This window comes from Dipodomys merriami, unplaced genomic scaffold (assembly GCF_024711535.1).
Source record: "Dipodomys merriami isolate MVZ:Mamm:240054 unplaced genomic scaffold, mDipMer1.0.p SCAF_16, whole genome shotgun sequence".
Taxonomy (NCBI): Eukaryota; Metazoa; Chordata; class Mammalia; order Rodentia; family Heteromyidae; genus Dipodomys; species Dipodomys merriami.
The window spans coordinates 35,767,635-35,788,672 of record NW_027202937.1 but is presented as its reverse complement, the minus strand read 5'-3'; the positions used below and the strand labels follow the sequence as shown (position 1 = coordinate 35,788,672).

The 21,038-nt window shown below is 36.5% G+C and overlaps 1 protein-coding gene across 8 annotated transcripts in view; it reads right to left on the bottom strand.

Annotated features, from left to right (window-relative positions):
* Positions 1-21,038, bottom strand: part of Exoc2 (exocyst complex component 2) — a 189,500-nt gene that overhangs the window by 54,991 nt on the left and 113,471 nt on the right. For all 8 annotated transcript variants that reach the window (XM_070024715.1, XM_070024722.1, XM_070024716.1 and 5 more), the window contains one exon: positions 15,659-15,800. In XM_070024715.1, coding sequence (XP_069880816.1) covers positions 15,659-15,800 — 142 coding nt within the window. The remainder of the gene's footprint in view (positions 1-15,658; positions 15,801-21,038) is intronic.

Sequence of the window (21,038 nt, the reverse complement as noted above, 5' to 3'; positions counted from 1 at the left end):
GTGTTGTCAACCCAGAAAGTAAGTCAAGCAAGCATGAGGCCTAGATTTCAAACTCTGGTACCAGAACTTACCTTTACACACAAAAAAGGCATTTTACTTACATTAAAAACTGTTGTTTAAATTCACTTATTAACTATCTTATACATTCTGGAATGGAAAAAATAGTTAAAAAACAATGTATGAGACAATTTAAGGACTTTTTAATAATATGCTTTATGTAAAGCTCCATGTGTACATGAAAACAAAAGACCAACATTAGTATCAATTGAGTTAAAATTTATAAAATGCAAATATTCAAAGATCTTAATAATCCTGAATAGTTAAAATCTGAAGACTCAGAACTAAATAGACTATCTTCACCTACACATACAAAATTTAGTTACAATCACAAACATATGTAGACAAAGAACAAGTATTTATAAGTAATTCAAGTGAATTTTTGTGGTTTTTGCAATCTAAGAAACAGCAAATTGCTGAAATGTTATGTGTCATTTGCTTTTGAAAATTCTATATCAAAAAGAAAAGGAAAACACATCTATGCTAAAAACTGGCCATGTGATGTCACATAGCCCAACAGAATTCTTTTGGCATAAAAAAATTATCTGAGCTGTTATTAAGATAAATCCTGTAATCAAATATTTTTAGACTCCAACCCCAATTCTTAACAATGGCCTGGCCTACTCAATATCAATAAAAGACCTTATTTATTTTATTTTATTTTTTGGGGGGTCCAGTTGTGGGGCCTGAACTCGGGGCCTGGGCACTGTCCCTCAGCTCTTCACCTCAAGGCTAGCACTCTACCACTTGAGCCACAGTGCCACTTGTGGCTTTTTTCTTTTTGCTTATGTGGTGCTGAGGTATCGAACCCAGGGCCTCAAGCATGCAAGGCAAGTGCTCTACCACTGAGCCACCTTCCTAGCTCCATCAATAAAAGACTTTAAATACCTGAAATAAATACATCACAATGAAGGACAATGAAAAGTAAATCTTGCTATCTAGTTGGAAGGAATGAAAGTCTAAAGTTCCTATTACCCTGGACTACCATTCACACAACCTTTCACTCTTGTTAATTTGCACTGAAATGTTATCCTAGGATCTACAAGGAACCACTGAGTCTGAAATGGTTTGACCTCACAGCACCCTTTAGGGGTTCAGGGATGTTGCTGGTCCAAACAAACCTCTTGCAGAGGTGAAGCTGTGGAAAGAAGACCTGGTTCTACTCAACTGGAACTCCTCACTGCTGCTGTTGACTTCCAATGAGCACCATGCAAGTCCTACTCTTTGCTAAGAGAAGAAGCAAGTTTGAGAAAAGGCTAGCAAAAAGGAAGTCCTCCTCTGACTCAGCTTCTCAGGAACAAGAAACGAATTGTATGGAGACATATATGAATCACTGTTTATGAACACTCAAACTCAATTCCAATTCTCAGTTGTTACGATAATTATTAAATTGGTTTGCAATGAGTGTTCCTGTAAGTGGTTTATAAAGTGTTTCTGGTTGGGTGCCAGTGTCTCATGACTGTAATCCTAGCTACTCGGGAGGCTGAGATCTGTGGATCTTGGTTTGAGGCAGCCGGGCATTAAAGTCCATGAGATTCATCTCTCCAATTAACCACTTTAAAAAAAAAAAAAAAAAGAAGAAGAAGAAAAGTCAGAAGTGGAGCTGTGGAGTAGAGTGCTAGCCTTGAGCACAAGAGCTCAGGGAAAGTGCCCAGGCCCTGAATCCACAGGATCAGCATCCAGAAAGGAAAGAAGTAGCTTTGTTTGTTTTTTGCTGATATGACACCTGATGGGTCATCATGTTATCTAAGAGGACAATAAAAGCTAGGCATCCTACACTTTTCCATTTTGTACTGGTGTCATTTGTCTTGAGCCATTTTCTCCTGTAGTCACATTGCAGCCATCTTGGAGTACAAGTGGTAAATGAACTATAAAACGGACTTCATCAGATAAGTCCTAAGACAACAGACGTTCAGTCTATCTGAAAACACCTCTGAACTTGCTGGTGACTTGAGACTTTTAAGGATTCGTACATTCTTATTCAGCCTCCATTTTTCCCTATTTAACCTTAGATCAACATCTATATCCCTGGTATCTTCTGGTTGTCACCTAATAAGCTTTCTTTTTCTCCCTTAACCACATCTTTATTTGGCATACAGGCACCAGTGGCCTAACCTGTGAAATTCCTGGGTTTGTGTCTCTCATAGAAATATTACAAGTATTTTGATGAACTTGAAAATATATCAAATAATGTAAAGATCATTTCACTGCTAACAGTTAATGACTAATACAGGTTGTTAAAGAAAATGTAAATTTTAGCAAAATTCATTTAAGCCATGACTGAACAATATATTACTTTGGCATGGTGATGTCACAAAGCACTTCTGATATATATCTGATGGCTGCATTTTCATTTGAAATGTAATTGTTCATCCAAGAAATGGAAACAAGAGGATTTTCATTGTACTGTTTGTGGCTCTTTTTTCTCCTTCTTTGTTCTTTGGTTTATTCCCTTTTGTCAGTGTATTTCATTTCTGTGCCCTTTGTCTTGTATATGAGTCTGATTTGGGGAAGGGAAGGGGAAGCACAGAAACAGTGGGACAAAGGGTGAACCAATTCAGAGGTGATATTCACTAGAAACTATGTCAGAAATAAAATATATAACTTGAGGAGGAGGAGAGATGGGAGTGGAAAAATTGGGAGAGAACAAGGGTATGGGTGACATGGTTCAAAAGGAAATATATTCATTACCTGACTTATGCAACTGTAATCCCTCTGTACATCACCTTTACAATAAATATGTAAAAACAAGAAATATGATTGTTCAGAATTTAGCAAATGCATACAGCTGTAAGAATTCACAGAAGAGAAAAGAATTAGTGCCAAAATGCTCATTTCTATTCAGTAAGTATGAATATCCATTGTATACTATTAAAAAATTTATGATAATAGTGGAAACAAACTTTTCTGCTGAAGAAAATTTTGAGAAAAAGTACTGTAAAACCACCTAGCAAACACTTGGGAGATAAACTGAGAAGGAATCTGCCCATATAAAAAGACTATGTATTAGTGAACTACTATGCTTTATCAATTTGACACAAATGCATACACCTTCTAGGAGCTTAGGTAAGAAGGGCTGTCCCTGTAATAAAGCTGTCCAACTAGGAAAAAGACAAGGACAGTCACCCTACCTGTAGTACTATGAACCAGTAGCTCTCCAGGAGTGGCCAACCTACTTGGAAGGCAGAAGGAGGTAGATGAGGAAAGCTTCCCATGCACACAGGGACTAGTAATGTAAGCTAGTAGGAAAACAGCCAATAGGAACTGTGGCATATATAGCTAGCAGATGGCAGGAAAAGTTGATAAATTATGACAACAAAATGGGGGCTGGGGGCTACCAAAAATGAGGAAATAAGAAGAACAAAAGAATGAGAAAGGACCAGACAGTAAATCTTTGATGTTACAACCTAACAGCAAACACAACTCTACAATCAGAATGTCATCCAATTATCACTATTTAACCAAAGGCCAAACTCTGTGAAGAAAATGGCCAAGATAGCAAAGGCTAAGCTGCCATGTCTGCCATAGCATATCTATTCCATGTGCTCTCTTTATGTGTCTTATTTCTCTTTTGAAAAAACCTTTCAAGCATTTTTACCTATGTTTCTATCTTTCTTGAATGTTTTCTTGCCAAACACAATGAATGAGGTTGTTTACCTGTCCTAAAGCCTAGTAGTTAGGGATCATGTCTTTTTCTGACTTGGACTCATCAGATGATTAAACAAGGAAGTGAAGAACTGGCTGGAACAGGTTTGAGATATATGGAGGAAGAAGAGAGGGAAAGAAGTACAGATAAGTCCAGGATGGCCTTAGTATCACCCAAGAAGTCTGGACAATTGGCTAGATCATGCAGAAAACTGTATCTCTGGGATAGAAGACAGCCTAGACATTATAGAGAAAGAACAAACAAGTACTCAAAACAAATCCAAAAAATATGATAGATCTATTCAACATATAGAAGACACCATCAGAAAGCCCAATTTAAGGATAATGAGTGTAGAACAGGGCCTAGAAACAGAAGCCAAGAGTCTAGGAAGCTTATATAACAGAATCCTAGCAGAGAATTTCCGAAACATCCAAAAAAATAGGCCCATTCAGAAACAAGAAGCCTTTAGAACCCCAAATTGACCAGACCAGAACAAGACATCCCACCGCCACATTGAAATCAGCAAAGGATCAATAGAAACAAAAAAAAAAGGATTCTAAATCTGTCAAGGAGAAAAGATCAATCACCTATAAAGGAAAACCAATCGGGATAACTACAGATTTCTCAGTAGAGACCAGGAAAGCAAGAAGAGCTTGGAATGAAGTATGCCATGCCCTAAAGACAAACAAGTATCAACCTAGAATAGTGTACCCAGCTAAACTCTCCTTTATAACTGAGGGGGGAAAAAAACCTTCCACAGCAAAGAAAAACTGAAACAATGTCTCCACCAAACCAGCACTACTAAAGATACTTAAAGATGTCCTACACATAGAGAACCAACTAGAACATGATGAAGGCAAACAAACAATCGGATAAACATAGGCAGAACCTAGATGACAGAGCCCCTAAGAAGTTAGATAACATGACAGGAACTTCAAAACACCTCTCTATCTTAACTCTCAATATCAATGGTCTTAACTCCCCAATCAAACATAGATGGATCAAAAAACAGGATCCATCTATCTGCTGTCTGCAAGAGACACATCTTCCCCACAAAAACAAACATATTCTGAAAGTGAAAGGATGGAATAAAATCAACCAAGCAAACAGCCCCCATAAATAGGCTGGAGTAGCAACTCTAATTTCAGATAAAATAGACTTCAAATTAAAATTAGTGCAAAGAGATAAAGACAGACACTACATTCTAATAAAAGGATCTCTCCTACAGGAGGATATAACAATTCTAAATATCTATTCATCAAATACTGGAGCACCCAAATTTATCTAAGAAACTCTACTTTCCCTAAAATCACACATAGATCCAAAGGCACTATTGGGGACTTTAACACACCACTTTCCCTGCTGGATAGATCAACTCGGCAAAAACTCAACAGAAAAACAGCAGATCTAAGTAACTGCATAGACCAACTAGACTTAACAGACCACTACAGAATATTTAACCCATCAACAACTGATTCTTCTCAGCAGCACAAGAACCATTCTCCAAAACAGACCACAAAAGGTCACAAAGCAAATCTGTCCAAATTCAGAAACACTAAAATCATGCCCTACATTCTCTCAAAATTAAAATTCAACACCAAAAGCCATCAAAAAAAACCCTGTAACCCATGGAGATTGAACCACCAATGGGTCACAGAAGACATTAGAAAGGAAATTCAAATGTTCATGATATATAACAAAAATGAACATACGAATTACCAGCTCCTCTGGGACACAGCAAAGTCAGTACTCAGATGAAAAATCATAGCTCTGAGTTCTTACATTGATTGGAGAGTTCTCAAACTAACAATTTAATGATGCACCTGAAGTTCCTTGAAAAAGAGCAACAAGCCAAATCCCAATCCAGTAGACAGAAATAATTAAAGTTAAATCACAATTAATTGAACTAGAATCCAAAAAAAAAAAAAATCCATAGATAGAATCAATAAAACCGAGTTGGTTCTTCAAGAAAATTAGTAAAATTGACACTCTTACCAAATGTTACCAGAAAAAGAAGAGAACACACTAACATAAACTCAGAGATGAGAATGGAAACATCACCACAGAAACAACCAAGATACAGAACATGATAAGGGAATATTTCTCAAAACTTTCTGCTAATAGGTTTGAGAATCTGGATGAAATGGAAGAATTTATAGCAAATATTGACATGCCCAAACTAAATCAAGTTGAATCAAACCAACTTAATGGACCCATATCAAGCATCGAAATAGAAACAGCAATAAGAAAAGTTCCATCTAAGAAAAGCCCAGAAACAAAAGGGTTCACTGCTGAATTCTACAAGGCTTTCAAAGCAGAACTCACACCAATACTCCTTCAACTCTTCAATGAAATTGAAAGTGAAAGTTCACTACCAAACTCCTTCTATGAAGCTGTTATAACCCTCATCCCAAAACCAGACAGGGACTCATCAAAGAAAGAGAAGTATAGACCCATCTCTTTGATGAACATTGATGCAAAACTTCTCAACAAAATGTTGGCCAACTGACTTCAATAAGTCATCAAAACCATACACGTGATCAAACAGGATTCATTCCAGGGATGCAAAGCTGGTTCAATATACACCAATCAATTAATATAATTCATCTCATCAACAAGAGCAGGTAGGTATAAGAACCACATGCTTATCTCAATAGATGCAGGAAAAGCTTTTGAATACCCCTTCATGATGAAAACTTTGTAGAAGCTAGGAATCTAGGGGACATTTCTCAATACAATAAAGATTGTGTATGACAGACCTACTGCCCCCATTATACTTAATGGTGAAAAGCTGAAGTCATTTCCTCTAAACTCAGGAACAAGACAAAGATGTCTACTCTCTCCACTCCTCTTCAACTTAGTATAAGAATGCCTAGCTAGAGCAATTAGACAAGATACAAACATAAAGGGGACCTAAAAAGGGAAAAATTGAAGTAAAACTCTATCTTTGCAGATGACATGATCTTGAATTTAAAGAACCCCATGGAATCCACTCCCAAGCTACTCAAGCTGATTTGAAAGTTTGGCAAAGTAGCAGGGTATAAAATTAATCCTAAAAAAGTCAACGGTTTTCCTGTATGACAATAACAAGAATGTGGCTGAAATCAAGAAAGCAACTCCTTTTGTAATAGCCCCACAAAAAATAAAATACCTAGGAATAAACTTAACTAAAGAAGTGAAGGACTTCTATGAAGAAAACTTTAAAAATCTGAAAAAGGAAATTAAAGCAGATCTAAGGAAGTGGAAAAACCTCCCATGCTTCTGAATTGGGAGGATTAACATGGTGAAAACTGCAATTCTGCCAAAGGTTATCTATGAATTCAATGAAATACACATCAACATCCCAACCTTATTCTTCAATGAAATAGAAAAAGCAATTCAAAAATTCATATGGAACAATAAAAGACCCCGAATAGCAAAAACAATCCTTAGCAGAAAGAACAGGGCTGGAGGAATAACAATACCAGACTTCAAACACTAGTACAAAGCCAGAGTAATCAAAACAGCTTGGTACTGGCACAAAAATAGACCTGAAAACCAAAGGAATAGAAGACCCAGAAATGAATCCACAGACCTATAGCCACCTAATCTTCGATAAGGGGGCCAAAAAAATAGAATGGAAGAAAGATAGTCTCTTCAGTAAATAGTGCTGGAAAAAGTGGTTAAAAACCTGTAGAAAACTAAAATTAGATCCTTATATTTCATCCTGCACCAGAATCAACTCCAAATGAATCAAGAACCTAGAAATCAAAGCAGACATCCTGAAAATATTACAGGAAGGAATAGGAGAAACTCTAGGGCTCCTTGGCACAGGACAAAATTTTCTTAATAAAGACCCAGAAACTCAACAAATCAAAGAAAGATTGGACAAATGGGATTGTATGAAACTCCAGAACTTCTGTATGGCAAAGGATAAGATCAATAGGCCGCCCACAGATGGGAGAAGGTCTTCATGAGCTATATAATAGACAAGGGCCTCATATCTAAAATATACTTAGAACTCAAAAAATTAAGTCACCCAACAACAATTCCTCAAAGAACCAACTGCCCCATTAGTAAGTGGGCTAAGTATTTAAACAGAGACTTTTCTGAAGAGGACATAAGAATAGCCAGTAGACACAGGAAGAAATGTTCAACTTCTCTGGCCATAAAAGAAATGCAAATCAGAAAAACAATGACATTCCACCTCACCCCAGTTAGAATGGCTATAATAAAGAACTCAAATAACAACAGATGCTGGAGGGGATGTGAATAAAAGGGAACTCTACTGCATTGTTGGTGGGAATGTAAACGTGATCAGCCACTTTGGAAAGCAGTATGGAGGTTCCTCGAAAGACTCCACATAGGGATCCCCTATGACCCAGCAATCCCACTTTTGGGCCTTTAACCCAAACAATCAAAAACTAGACCATACTAAAGTTACCAGCACAACTATGTTTCACAGCATTATTCACCATAGCTAAGATATGGAACCAACTCAGATGAACCTCAGTAGATGAACTGATCAAGAAAATGTGGTACATATATACAATGGAATTCTATGCTTCCGTCAGAAAGAACAACACTGTCCAATTTGTTAGAAAATGGAAAGACTTGGAAAAAAAAATCATATTAAGTGAAGTTGCCTAGTCCCAAAGAAATTTAGGTCCCATGGTTTGCCTTATTTGCAATAATTAGTATCCATATAGGATAATCTCACCAGATCAGCTGAAAAGCTCAAAAACCATGTACAAATGACCATATAAGTTGATGCTAAGTTAAATGAACCCTACAATATGGACACAAGAGGTCTGCCTTTATTATTACTGTTTTAAATGTACCATGCAAATTTATTATTTTTTGTTGTTGTTTCCTTTGTATTCCTTTGTTGTTTCTTTCCCCTACGGCATATCCCCTGTTGTCACTGTACTTGATTTTGATACCCTGCATCTTCTATTTACATATGTCTAATCTGGGGAGAAGAAGGGGAATAACAGAACGCTGAAAAAAATGACACAGGATGACCCATTGCAACGAAGATACCTACTGGACAGTATAAGGAAAGTGAACTTTACAACTTCAGGCTGTGAGAGGGGGAGGGGAGATAGGAGTATTGGGAGCTGGGGAGGGAAGGGACAGTGTGACAACAACAAGGAAGGGAAGGGGTAACAATGATCGACAAGTAATGTACTCACTGCCATACTCATGTAACTGTAACCCCCCCTACAACATCTTAACAATAAAATAAAAATTTAAAAATAAATTTTAAAAAAGGCTAACAGGTACTTTCATTTCCACATTATTTTGGAAAAAGTAACAACTATTAGATCTATTAAGTTTACATTATTCAAATGGCAATAGCTTTAAAATGTATCTGTAAGTTAAGTTAAACAATTCTGAACTGGTATCACAAAGATAATACTGGAACTATACTGATCATCCTATTGTGGTCTAGTTTCTTTGCTAAATTACCATAATTATCTTACTCCCACTCATTAGCCTTCTCTCCATTTTCAAAGCATCAATAATTAGGACCTATTGGGTGCCAGGAAGCTGAGATATAAGGATTGTGGTTCAAAGCCAGCCCAGAAAGGAAAGCCTATGACACTATCATCTCCAGGTTATCCCAAAAAGTAAGAGGTAGAGCTTGTGGTTCAAATAGCAGAGTGATAGCCTTGGGCAATACACCTCAAGGACAGTGCCCTTGAGTCAAGGCCCAGGACTAGCATCAAAAAAAAGTTAGATCTTACACAAAATCAGATAAATTCCTTGCATAAATTTTTTGATGTCACTGAATTTTCACAAAATCATTCCACTGTACCTATGCAAAAAAGGAAAATCATAAAAAGTATGCATTATAAAATGATCAAGGATTGTAACCTATAATTAAAGATTACCTACAATTAAAGAGAATTTGCTAAGCATCTAGGTGCTGGGTGGATAATGTTTGTATTCCGAGCTACTGAGGAGGCAGAAATCAGGAGAATCACAGTTTCAGGACAGCACAGATAGAAAAGTTTGAAAGACCAATAGATGGTACAGTAGTCCATATCTGTCATCCTAGATATGCAGATTGGGCTTATGGCTCTTGGCCAACTTAGGGAAAAAAGTTAATGAGACTGCATATCAGTTTTTTTTTTAAAGCTAATAGAAATTAAGGGATGACAGAGGAGCAGCAACAGGGAAACATCCTTGTTGTCTCTGACCAAAAAGAGTTTGAGGGTCCCAGGACACATTTCACTTCAAAAGAGTCACACCAATAAAACTATAAACAGATGGAGACACACTCTAGCCAAGAAGAATTTATACTACAGGCACACAATGACAAAAATCTACAAAGAGGTGATGCAGCAAGGTGCCCCCTGCTGCACAGCTGTGCTGCTTCCCATCCAGCATGGATAGGGATACACCTGAAGATCCACAACGGGCAAAAAAGAGACCACCACATCTAGATACAGAGTTGTCTCACAAGAATGCTGATGTCCAGCTCAACACCAACTCTGGGAACCTTAAGTATACCACTGGGGAACCCTCCCCTGGGGAGAAGCTCTTAAGGTGACCCAGAGTATCTAGACCAGATCTCCCACCCAAGAAGGGGGCATATTTGAAGAGGGCAAGGAAGCAAGCTCTTTCCTACACCTTCTAGGGCTACCCAGGAAAGAGCACTGGGACACAGCCCAACCCCCGTGCCAGGGATCTACAATACCTAGTAGGCCTAAAAGCTCCAGCAAGTAGACAGCAGTGACCTTTAGAGCTGCACATAGCCAGGGAGGTACCTAGAAAAGCAACACCACTCCCATAATGGAAAGACTGCTAAAAATGGTTAAATCCCTGAAACCTGCCTATGCTGGTGGCAAAAGTCTGAATAGCTGCAGTAGCAGTTAGTCAATTCCCAACCATAACTAAGAAACTTCCTCTGGATGCCCAACTGTGGCTTACAGGAGGGTTGCAGCTCACTGAGGGGAACAAAAAGACAGCAATCCTATAGAAACTGCATCACATCTCTGATCTACTAAGCAGAGAGCTCTTTTTTTTTCTTTCTTCTTTTCTTCATTTTTTTAGAGAACATGAATCTCCCATTTTAATGTTCTGTGTTTACTGATCTGTGGGTTTGAGATACGTAGTTGTGTTGCTTGTTTTACATACACATACAATATCCTATTCTCTATATTGCTTTTTTCTGTTCAAAAGTAGAGTTGTAATTAAGTAGGAGAATGTCAGCAATTACCTTCAGCTTTTTAGAGTAGACACATTAGGGCTCAGGGTATTTGATGCAATTTCTCTCCACTCTATTTCCATCTTCAGTGTAGACTACAGGTTTTTCTACCTCATTTGTCTCTTCCATTGCACTCATTCCCCTGTCCTCTCTCCCTTCTTTTCTCTACAAATGCCCCTTTAAACTTATGCCCCTCTCATTCATATGTATCTCTAGAAAACTACCTGTCTCCATACTAACCTTATCTTACAACCTCAATACGTTCAGCTGATAGACAAATTTTAAAAGTACTGCTCCAAACCACAATGGAATTCTACATCACTCAACAGTTCCTACAAGTCCTGAACCCAGATAAGTAACTCTTAATGAAGGATCAGAACACTAGCTACCTAGTCAACTAAAAACACAGGGAACCATGTTACAAAGATCACAGGTTTCCAAAAGATAAAACTAAAAAAGGTCTTCAAATGGGTAGAACATATTACTGAAATATCAGGAATTTGCAAATCCATCACAGAAAACAACCATACAACAGAGCAGAAAAACAGGGACTTACAAGACACTCACAACATGCATTTAAAACATTGCTGATAAATTAATGAAAAGTTTGACAATGTATACAAAACAATTCCTGAGCATGACAAGGTTAACCAAAAAATAATAGAAGATTTCATGAAGAACACAAACAAGAAGCTAAATGAAGAGAGGGCAAATGAGTTCAATGAAAAAACAGCCATCTAGTTAAAGAAGATTAAGGAAAACACAAAGAAACAAATCAGTGATGTAAAGAAGTCCTTAGAAACGCTAACAAAAGACTTTAATAAAGAGGTAGAAGCTGTTAGATATGATAATATCAACAGAAATAAAAAATAAAGTAGAGAGTCTGTGTGGCAAAATAGACAATGTAAAAGACAGATTCAGGACTAGAAGATAGAGCAGATGTAACAGAGGGAGAGGAAATAACTATACAGAACAAATCCAAAAAAACAAGAACAATGTCAAGAAACATGACACCCACAAGACACTATATAGAAAATGAACTTTATAACTTTGTGGGAGGGAGAGAGGTGGGGGAAGGAAGGGATAGTGGGAGAACAACAAAGGAGGGGGGGAACAATGCTCGACAAGAAATGTACTCATTCCCTTACTCATATAACTGTAACCCCTCTGTACAGCGTCTTTACAATAAAATAAAATTTAAGAAAAAGGGGGCTGGGAAGGTGGCTCAGTAGTAGAGCGCTTGCCTTGCATGCCTGAGGCCCTGGGTTCGATTCCTCAGCACCACATAAGCAAAAAGAAAAAAGCCAGAAGTGGCACTGTGGCTCAAGTGGTAGAGCGCTAGCCTTGAGCTGAAGAGCTGAGGGACAGCGCCCAGGTCCAGAGTTCAGGCTCCATGACCGGACCCCAAAAAAAAAATTTAAGAAAAAGAAAACATCAAAAAAAATTCCTTCAGAACTTAATTCAAAAATCAAATCTGTGGCTGATAGGTATCCCGAAATGAAAAGCAACAGGCAACTAAGGGGATAGAAAACATTCCACAGAATTCTAGTAGAAGACTTCTCAAACATCAAAAAGATAGACCCATTCAGATACAAGAAACATTTGGAACATTGAACAGATCAGAACAGAACATCCTACTGCCACACTGTAACTTGCACAGCATAGAGACCCAGGAAAGGATCCTTAAAGCTGCCAGATTGAAAAGGACAAAGGACAACCAGTCAGATTAACTACAGATTTCTCAGCTGAGACCATGAAAGCAATACACTATGGCATGTTGTATTCCAAATACTAAAAGCAAACAACTACTACAAGAGAATACTATACCCAACAAAACTCTCCTTCATAACTGAAGATAAATAAAAACATTCCATAATAAAGAAAAATTCAAACAATTTATCTGTACCAAACCAGCACTACAGAAGATACATAAAGACATTCTACATGCAGAAAGTCAACAAGAAAACCATACTGGCTGAGAAAATGCTCCTTACCAGAGAACCAGATAAATATATAGTGAGAATAAATGAGGCACAGCCCTTAGGAAGGTGAGTAATATGGAAGGAGTTACCAGACACTTCTCAGTCCTAACTCTCAATATAAATAGCTTTAACTCTCCAAATAAAAGATACAGAATGACTAGTTGGATCAAAAAGCAAGCCCCATCCATCTGTTGTCTACAAAAGACACATCTTTCTGATAATATCAAACACATTATTAAAGTGAAAAGGTGGAATAATATCTTTCAAGGAAATGGCTCCCATAAACAGGCTGGAGTAGCAACACTAATATCAGATAAAACATATTAAAAACAGATAAAAAATTAAAATTATTAAGAGGAAAAAAAGGACATTCCATACTAATAAGGTAATTCTCCTATAGGAGGATATAACAAGTCTAAATATCTATGCACCAATGCTAGAGCACCCAACTTCGTCAAGCAAATACTACTTGACCTAAAAACACACATAGAAATAAACTCATTGATTGTTGTCTAAATCAAGACATCACTGTCTCCTTTGGATATACCATCCAGGCAAAAACTGAGCAAAGAACCCTCAGACCTAAATAACTGCATTGATCAACTAGATTAACTAGACATCTACAGGATATTTTACTCAACAGCATCAGAATATACATACTCAGCAGGCCATGGAACAGTCTTCAAAATAGATCATATCTTATGCCACAAATCAAATATGTGATGAAAAGTTTAAAAATCTGAAAAAAATTAATGCAGATTTAAGGAAATGGGAAAATGTTTTATGATCCTGGGTTAGAAGAATTAGCATCATGAAAATGTAAAAATGCCTATAGCAATTTACAAACTGAATGCAATCCTCATCAAAATTCCAACAACATTCTTCAATGAAACAGAGAAAATAATCAATAAATTCTTATGGAATAAAATATCCTGAACAGCAAAAGCAATCCTTAGCAGGAAGAACACTGTTGGAAAAATATCAATACCAAACTTCAAATTCTATTACAAAGACACAGTAATAAAAATAGCTTGGTACTGGCACAGGAACAGGCCTGAGGACTAATAGAACAAGACAGAAGATCCAGAAATGAACCCACACTTATAGCTATCTTTTTAATAAGGGAGTCAAAAACACAGTTGAAGAAAGACAGCTTCTTCAACAAATGTTGCTGGCAAAATTGGCTATACACATGCAGAAAACTGAAGCTAGACCCTTATATATCACCCTGTACCAGAATCAATTATGAATGGATCAAAGACCTCAATCTAAGGCCAGATGCGATGAAAATATTACAAGAAGGGATAGAAGCAACACTAGGGGTCCTAGGCATTGGTCAGAACTTGCTACATAAAGATCCAGACTCACAACAAATCAAAGAAAGATTGGACAAATAGTATTGCATGAAATTGAAGAGTTTCTGCACGGCACAGGAAATAGCTTATAGAAAGCCCACAGGAAGGCAAAAGATTTGTTTTTTTACCAGCTGTGTGTCAGACAAGGGTTTCATATCTAAAATATACGTAGAGCCCAAAAATTTAACCCACCCCAAAATAACAACAGCCCAATTAATAAATGGGCTAATGACTTAAAGAGAGACTTCTCGGAATAAGAAGAATGGCCAATAAATACATGAAAACATGTTCAACATCTCTGGCTATAAAAGAAATGCAAATAAAACTGGGATTGAGATTTCACCTCTCGCCAGTTAGAATAGTATTATCAAGAAAACAAACAACAACAGATGATGGTGGAGATGCAACACAAAAGGAACTTTATTACACTGTTGATGAGAATGTAAACTTGTTCGATCACTCTGGAAAGCAGTATGGAGTTTCCTCAAAAGAATAAACATAGAGCTTCCCAAAGACGAAGCAATTCTACACCAGGGAATTTATCCAATAGACCACAAACAAGGCCATACTATAGGTACCAGCACAACCATTTTCCATTGCAGTACTGTTTACCACAGCCAAGCTATGTCATCAAGCCAGGCACCCATCAGTGGACAAATGAATTAAGAAAATGTGTTATATATACACAATACATAACAACAACAAAAAAAAGCTATGTGTGGTAGTTAACATCTGTCATCCCAGCTAAGGCAGGAAGTACAAATAAGATGATCATGGACTAACCTGAGTAAAATGCAAGACTCAAAAATAACAAGATAGAGTGGATATGTGGCTGAAGTAGCAAAGTATCTGTCTAGCAAGTACAAAAACCAAAACAGTAACTAAACCACTGAGTATTAATAATAAAAAAACATATTAAATTACAACCTATCAAAAATATGCTTAAGCTACTGTTTCTGGACATGTGAGAAACTTAAATAGTGATGACTATTGTTATTACTACTATTATGTATCTAACAATAATTTACATTCATGTTCATTATATATAAAACTTTTAAATATGAAAAAATGCTTAAGCTACAAAGATTTTAAGAATGAGAAAAATGTAAAAATAAAGAATAGCCTTTTGAGCATATATTAGTTAATAAAGCCTGTCTACATGTCTAACTCTCAGGGGTGTCTAGATGTCCAGACCCATGTCTAGAACATGGGTCATGAGACCTGTGAAATCATTTGGTACATGATGGACAAATACATAGGCTTCTTATATACATTTTGTTGGCTGTCTATGATCATCTGCCTGTATGCCTGTATTGATAACTTTGTATGGTATTATAAATATTCAAATGGTGCTTGGCAAAACAAAGGTTCTCCACCCTAGTAGATGTACAAGATCACATACAGAGTGCCTTCAAATCCTTACCTGTTGGAGGCAGGCAGTCTTTCCAGTCAAAATAGCCTGCATAAATTCCAGGTTCCAAGGAACCAACAATGGGATCTGCTTTTAGTTCAATGTAATTTTCAAAAAGTCTTTGGTCCAGTTCTTTCAGGGAGGCCATGCTAACCTAAAATCACAAGTAAAGTATATTAGCTGCCAAAGATTCTAGTAATAAAAAAAGGGGGGGAAAAGAAAGTTTTTCAAGCTTTCAAATCTAAAGAATATTTATGTGAGAGAAAGGATATGACATAAAATTTCTCACATGCAACCCTGGAACCTGAGAACACCAGACAGAATCTACAGGAGTAAGGGGAAAACCCCAAGAAATCTGTAGTTATCCAAGATGTCATTCCCTTAACAAAATCATTTGGGGCATGCAAACATTCAGTGTACTTGGAAAAGGTTCTAATCTAATGTTAAAGAAGTCAGAGTGAGAAACAATTAAGGAAAACAGTGACAGACAAATGTAAATTCCCTCTCATCCTTCTTTCTCTCTCTCTAATCTCTAAACCATAAACCTAAATATATCATTATAGCCATTCTGGGAATGAAAATTACATCTGACCAAGAAAATCAACAGTCCAGTCAGGGAAGAAGAAAAATACTTCTAAAGGGATATAAGGGGTATAAAGGGTATGAAAAGGGAGGGAAAGGGGAGAGGGAGAAGAGGGAGAGGGGGTGAGAGAAACAGAGAGAGAGAGAGAGAGAGAGAGAGAGAGAGAGAGAGAGAGAGAGAGAGAGAGAGAGAGAGAGAGAGAGAGAGAGAGAGAGAGAACACACTGATGGTGCTGAGAGAGATTACACAAAGAGGAATCAAGGGCAGAGGTCCTGGTGAAACAGGTATATTACCTTATTACAACTCAAGCATCTTCTTTAATAAAAGTAATAATGCAATTCTTTGGACTCAGAAATAGACTTACTCACTAAATCCCCACTTAAAAGAACATCGTTGATGGTATATATGTTCAGGTATTTGTTAAGTGTTTTGAATATTGTACTTGAGTATACTTATTATATGGTTTTCTCTTCTGTAAATCAGAAAAAGGCAATTTATCTTTTAAATTTTAACATTTTTCCATTTGTTTTGTTTCTTCCTTTCCTTTTATCCATTCCCATCATATCTGAAACCTATTACCTGTCTTTATCATTTTCTTTTGAATCATAGTTTCATTTCCTTCTTATATACCCCCAAATGTAGATAGATAGATAGATAGATAGATAGATAGATAGATAGATAGATAGATAGATAGAAAGATAAGATAGATAGATACAGATATATCTATAAATGCAATTCTCATATTCTTTCATATCCTTGTTTCCTTACCCCTAAATCTTCCTTAATTAATTACTAACAATAAACTCTTGAAAGTAAGAAGTGGAACTTTTAACAGAAGAAAATTGTAAAGCATCAGATAACATTTTTCAGACTTATCCAACTCCTGCTTTGGGTTTCACTTGGTAACTTATTAAGCTTATTATACTCCAAATTTGAATTATTTCATTTTCTGTGAACATTTTACAGTTAAGTACATCCACACTGATTAGGCTACACTTGTTGGAGGTAGTCTCCTAATAGGATAATTAACATATTTGGTATAGACTGCGTAAGACTCAGCTCCCATAGGACAATCTCAGGGGTGCTGGGAAGACCTTCGTTGTCAAAAAACTCTTCCACTTATGTTTGAAATTACATCATATCTTGCTAAGTTACTCATTTTCCCCCACATGCCAGCAAATCCACAATAAGCATCTAGAGATAAAAACAAACACAATAATGATAAAGATAAGGAAAATGGGGGGAAATAAGGAGACACAGACAAAAGAGACAAAATGCATCATAATGCAGAGTAGTAAGTGCTACCTAGTGACAGGAATAAAACATGGTAGGAAGAAAAGAAGACAGGATCCATGTTTAAGTGGGAGGACAAATAAGAAAGGCCATGGAAGGCTTTAGTATGCATGGGTATCTGCATCTTGAATGGCTTTAGAAGGTGATCAAGACTTTATAAAGTAAGGAGTCCAGGCAGAACCTTACTAGCCACAATATAACAGCATAGCTAGCTGGTACTAACTGAATACTTGCTGAATGAGTAAATGAGAAGGAAAGATGAGTGGACTGAATGAGGCATTCTGGAATGCAAGAAGCTAAAGACATGAGGTTAAGATGAAAGCCCCATACAAACACCAGCCTAGAGAGCTTAAGTTTCAGTCTTCTACACAATCAGATCTATTTCTGACAGTTTCCTGAACACTTTGTGTAGGATTAGTTGGAAAGCCAAAATATTTAGAGCTAAAACAACTTGCATGGTAGGTTTCTACAGCATTACAATGGTCTTATGATGAAAAAAAGCATGAACTCAGACAGAAAAAGCAAATCAAGAGAAATGGAAGGAGATCCAGAAGACAGTCAACTACGCCTAGCTTTTTGAATAAAATAAGGTCCCACTAACTTTTTACCAAGATCTTTTGGATCGCTGCATCCCAACTAACATTGCATGGATACATTACCGAACTCAGACAAATTCCTGATAATTTCTGACTAAGATTTTAAATTCCAAACTGGATGAATTGGTCTATATTAACTGTTGTGTAAAAATAGCTTCTAAACAAAATGCAGCTAATTTGTATGGAGGATGAAACACATATAAATATAGAAAACAGAGCCATAAGGAAACAAAGCTGATCTATTTCTTATCTATTAATTCAAATGACTTTAAACTTGAAATTTAAATCTATTCAATTAAGCCAAAAATAACCAATTACATAAAATCCGGTATACATGGTTCATACAAAAAGACACATTTAAAATTGATTGCTGAACATATGATAAATACAAGGTGCCTTCTCTATATTCCCCATGTCTTGTATTTGAAAGAGACTTATGGAGACTTAAGTAAAATGGCAGACTTATTTAATATCTATTTGCCTAAATCAGAAGAAAATCTTCAATATCAAAGCCACATTAGACAGTTTTTTTTTTACGAATGGGAAGACATGTTGAAATAATAGCCCATACAAATATAAAATAACAGCCCATATGTATTTATATGTAGAATAGATATCAATCTCTATATATCTACTGTAATTTGTATGCCTATTTCAGAATTTAAACTCTGTATTTCTTTTACTAAGTACATTCAAAACTAGCTCTTCTAGAATATAAGAAGTGAATAAACAGAGGAAAAATGCTAATAATCTAAAAAGGGCAAAGCATGCAAATTACAATACATTAATAAGTACTTTTACCTATCAAAATTAAAATTCTAATAGGAAATGGCAAAATGTGGTGAGATTGTCTACCCAAAAGCAATGTGCCAACATTTGTCAAGGGTCTCTGGAGCTACAAATCCACTTCTAGATGACTATCACAAGGCAATAATTAGACCTGAGATCAAAGATCATCTAGGTTCTTACCAACAAAAGGACAGTACAAAATGAAACTGGCCTTAAGTTTCCTAGTAAAGGATAAGTTAAAAAGTATAGCATTTCCACACTAACCAATGTTACAAATCCATATTTTATAAAACTGTTATTCTCAAAATATTTAATAAAACTGGAAAAGTATTCACAACAGAATTCAACAGAAAAATACATTCAGTGTAATTCAGAAAAATATTTTGAAGTTTTGTAATATATGGATATATAGGCTATGTAAAATATTGATTATTACTGAAATAGTGGTTATCTTTGGTGCCTTATACTTGATTTTTATTTTTGGATTTCTCAGTATTTTCCTTTTTAAAAATAATAAGTGAATTCATATGTATATGTGTGCATGCGCACACATGCGCATGTGCATACATATGTGCCAGTTCTATCCCTGAGCTTTTGTGCTCAAGGCTAGTGCTCTACTACTTTGAGCTACAGTGCGATTTCTAGCTTTTGGGTGGTTAACTGGAGATAAGAATCTTACAGACTTTCCTGCTCAGGCTAGCTTTGAACCGTGATCCTCAGATATCAGCCTCCTGAGTACCTGGGATTACAGTCATGAGCCACTGGTGCTAGCTAATAATTGGATTTTTTTTTAATCAGTAGGAAAATAAATGCACAAGTGGAAAACATATCTCTAAGTTCTGGGCTTGTGCTATATAGGATCCCAATAGAAGAGCAGGAAAGGGAAGGTCCTGGAGGCATTGCAGGCATGGGGCAGGGCAGGATGGCCTCATGAATGCCAGTAGCCATTCAATGTTAAGCAAAAGGCCCAACAGTGTATAGTAATTCCCTAGTTTCAAGCTCTACTCTTATTTTATGGTATATCCTTATTCTTTATTGTGCTGGACTAGAGTTAAAATGAGAATAACTTAAAATTTAAGGACTGTCAAGATCTGCTCTGCTTGCAGGTCAATTGCTTAAACTCTGAACAAACTTTCCTGTGAAGAATATGGAGCTAAAAATATCATCTTCATTTTCTTTTCAGGATATTCTATCAAATGACATATATATACCAAATAATTAAACATTAATGATGATTTAATAATCATTAAATGTCAATAATCTTCTAAAAAGCATGATTTGGTACAATTCCTATACTAAGATTAATACAACTCTAATTTTGAATATAAGAAAAATTTAAAACTAAGTGTTTTCAGATCTCTACTGGCAGAAGTACCAATATGACAAAATGAGGGAGGCTGATGGTATGGTTCAGTGGTAGAGGTTCAGCTTACTAAACAGGCCCTGGGTTTAATCCAAAAGAAAATAGAGGCTAAGGAGGAAGGAAGGAGAAACAACGAGAGGAAGGGAAGAAGGAAAGTCAATCACCAGATCCCAACAGGAGGGGGATCTAAAAAAAAAAGGAGGAGCAAAATGAAGAAAAAATATCTTAGGAGGATATGTTAGGCTTGCTCTGGGTCACAAGTCTAGGATAGGGAGAACAGCACCTTTCAGGCTGTGCCTAGCTTTGATCTACTCCATTTTGTAAAGTAATAAGTTTTAACCTAACCTTGAGCATAAGGACCAAAACAGAATGACATTAATATCCTGGTTATGCAAATATACAACTACCATCTATTAGCATACCAAGGGACACAAACTAATTATTCATTTGTCCCAATAATCAATTATATATATCAAAGCATATCAGAAAGTCAGATTTATCAGACCTATCAGACACATCTGATATAGTCATTTAGTCAGCTCCATCACCTGAAATATCCAAAAGGAGGGGCATCTAGCACAGGGACATGGCGGCAAACACTGACACATCATCAGTCTATCCCATTTATGAGTAAGACTTAAAATAGCACTGAACTGACTCTGTCTGGGACATCCATTTAGCTCAATCCCATTTGACAGGATTCTCTCATATTGCCATTTATCTCTGATCTAGTAAGCAACAGAGCTCTACACCTCAACTTAACTCTTC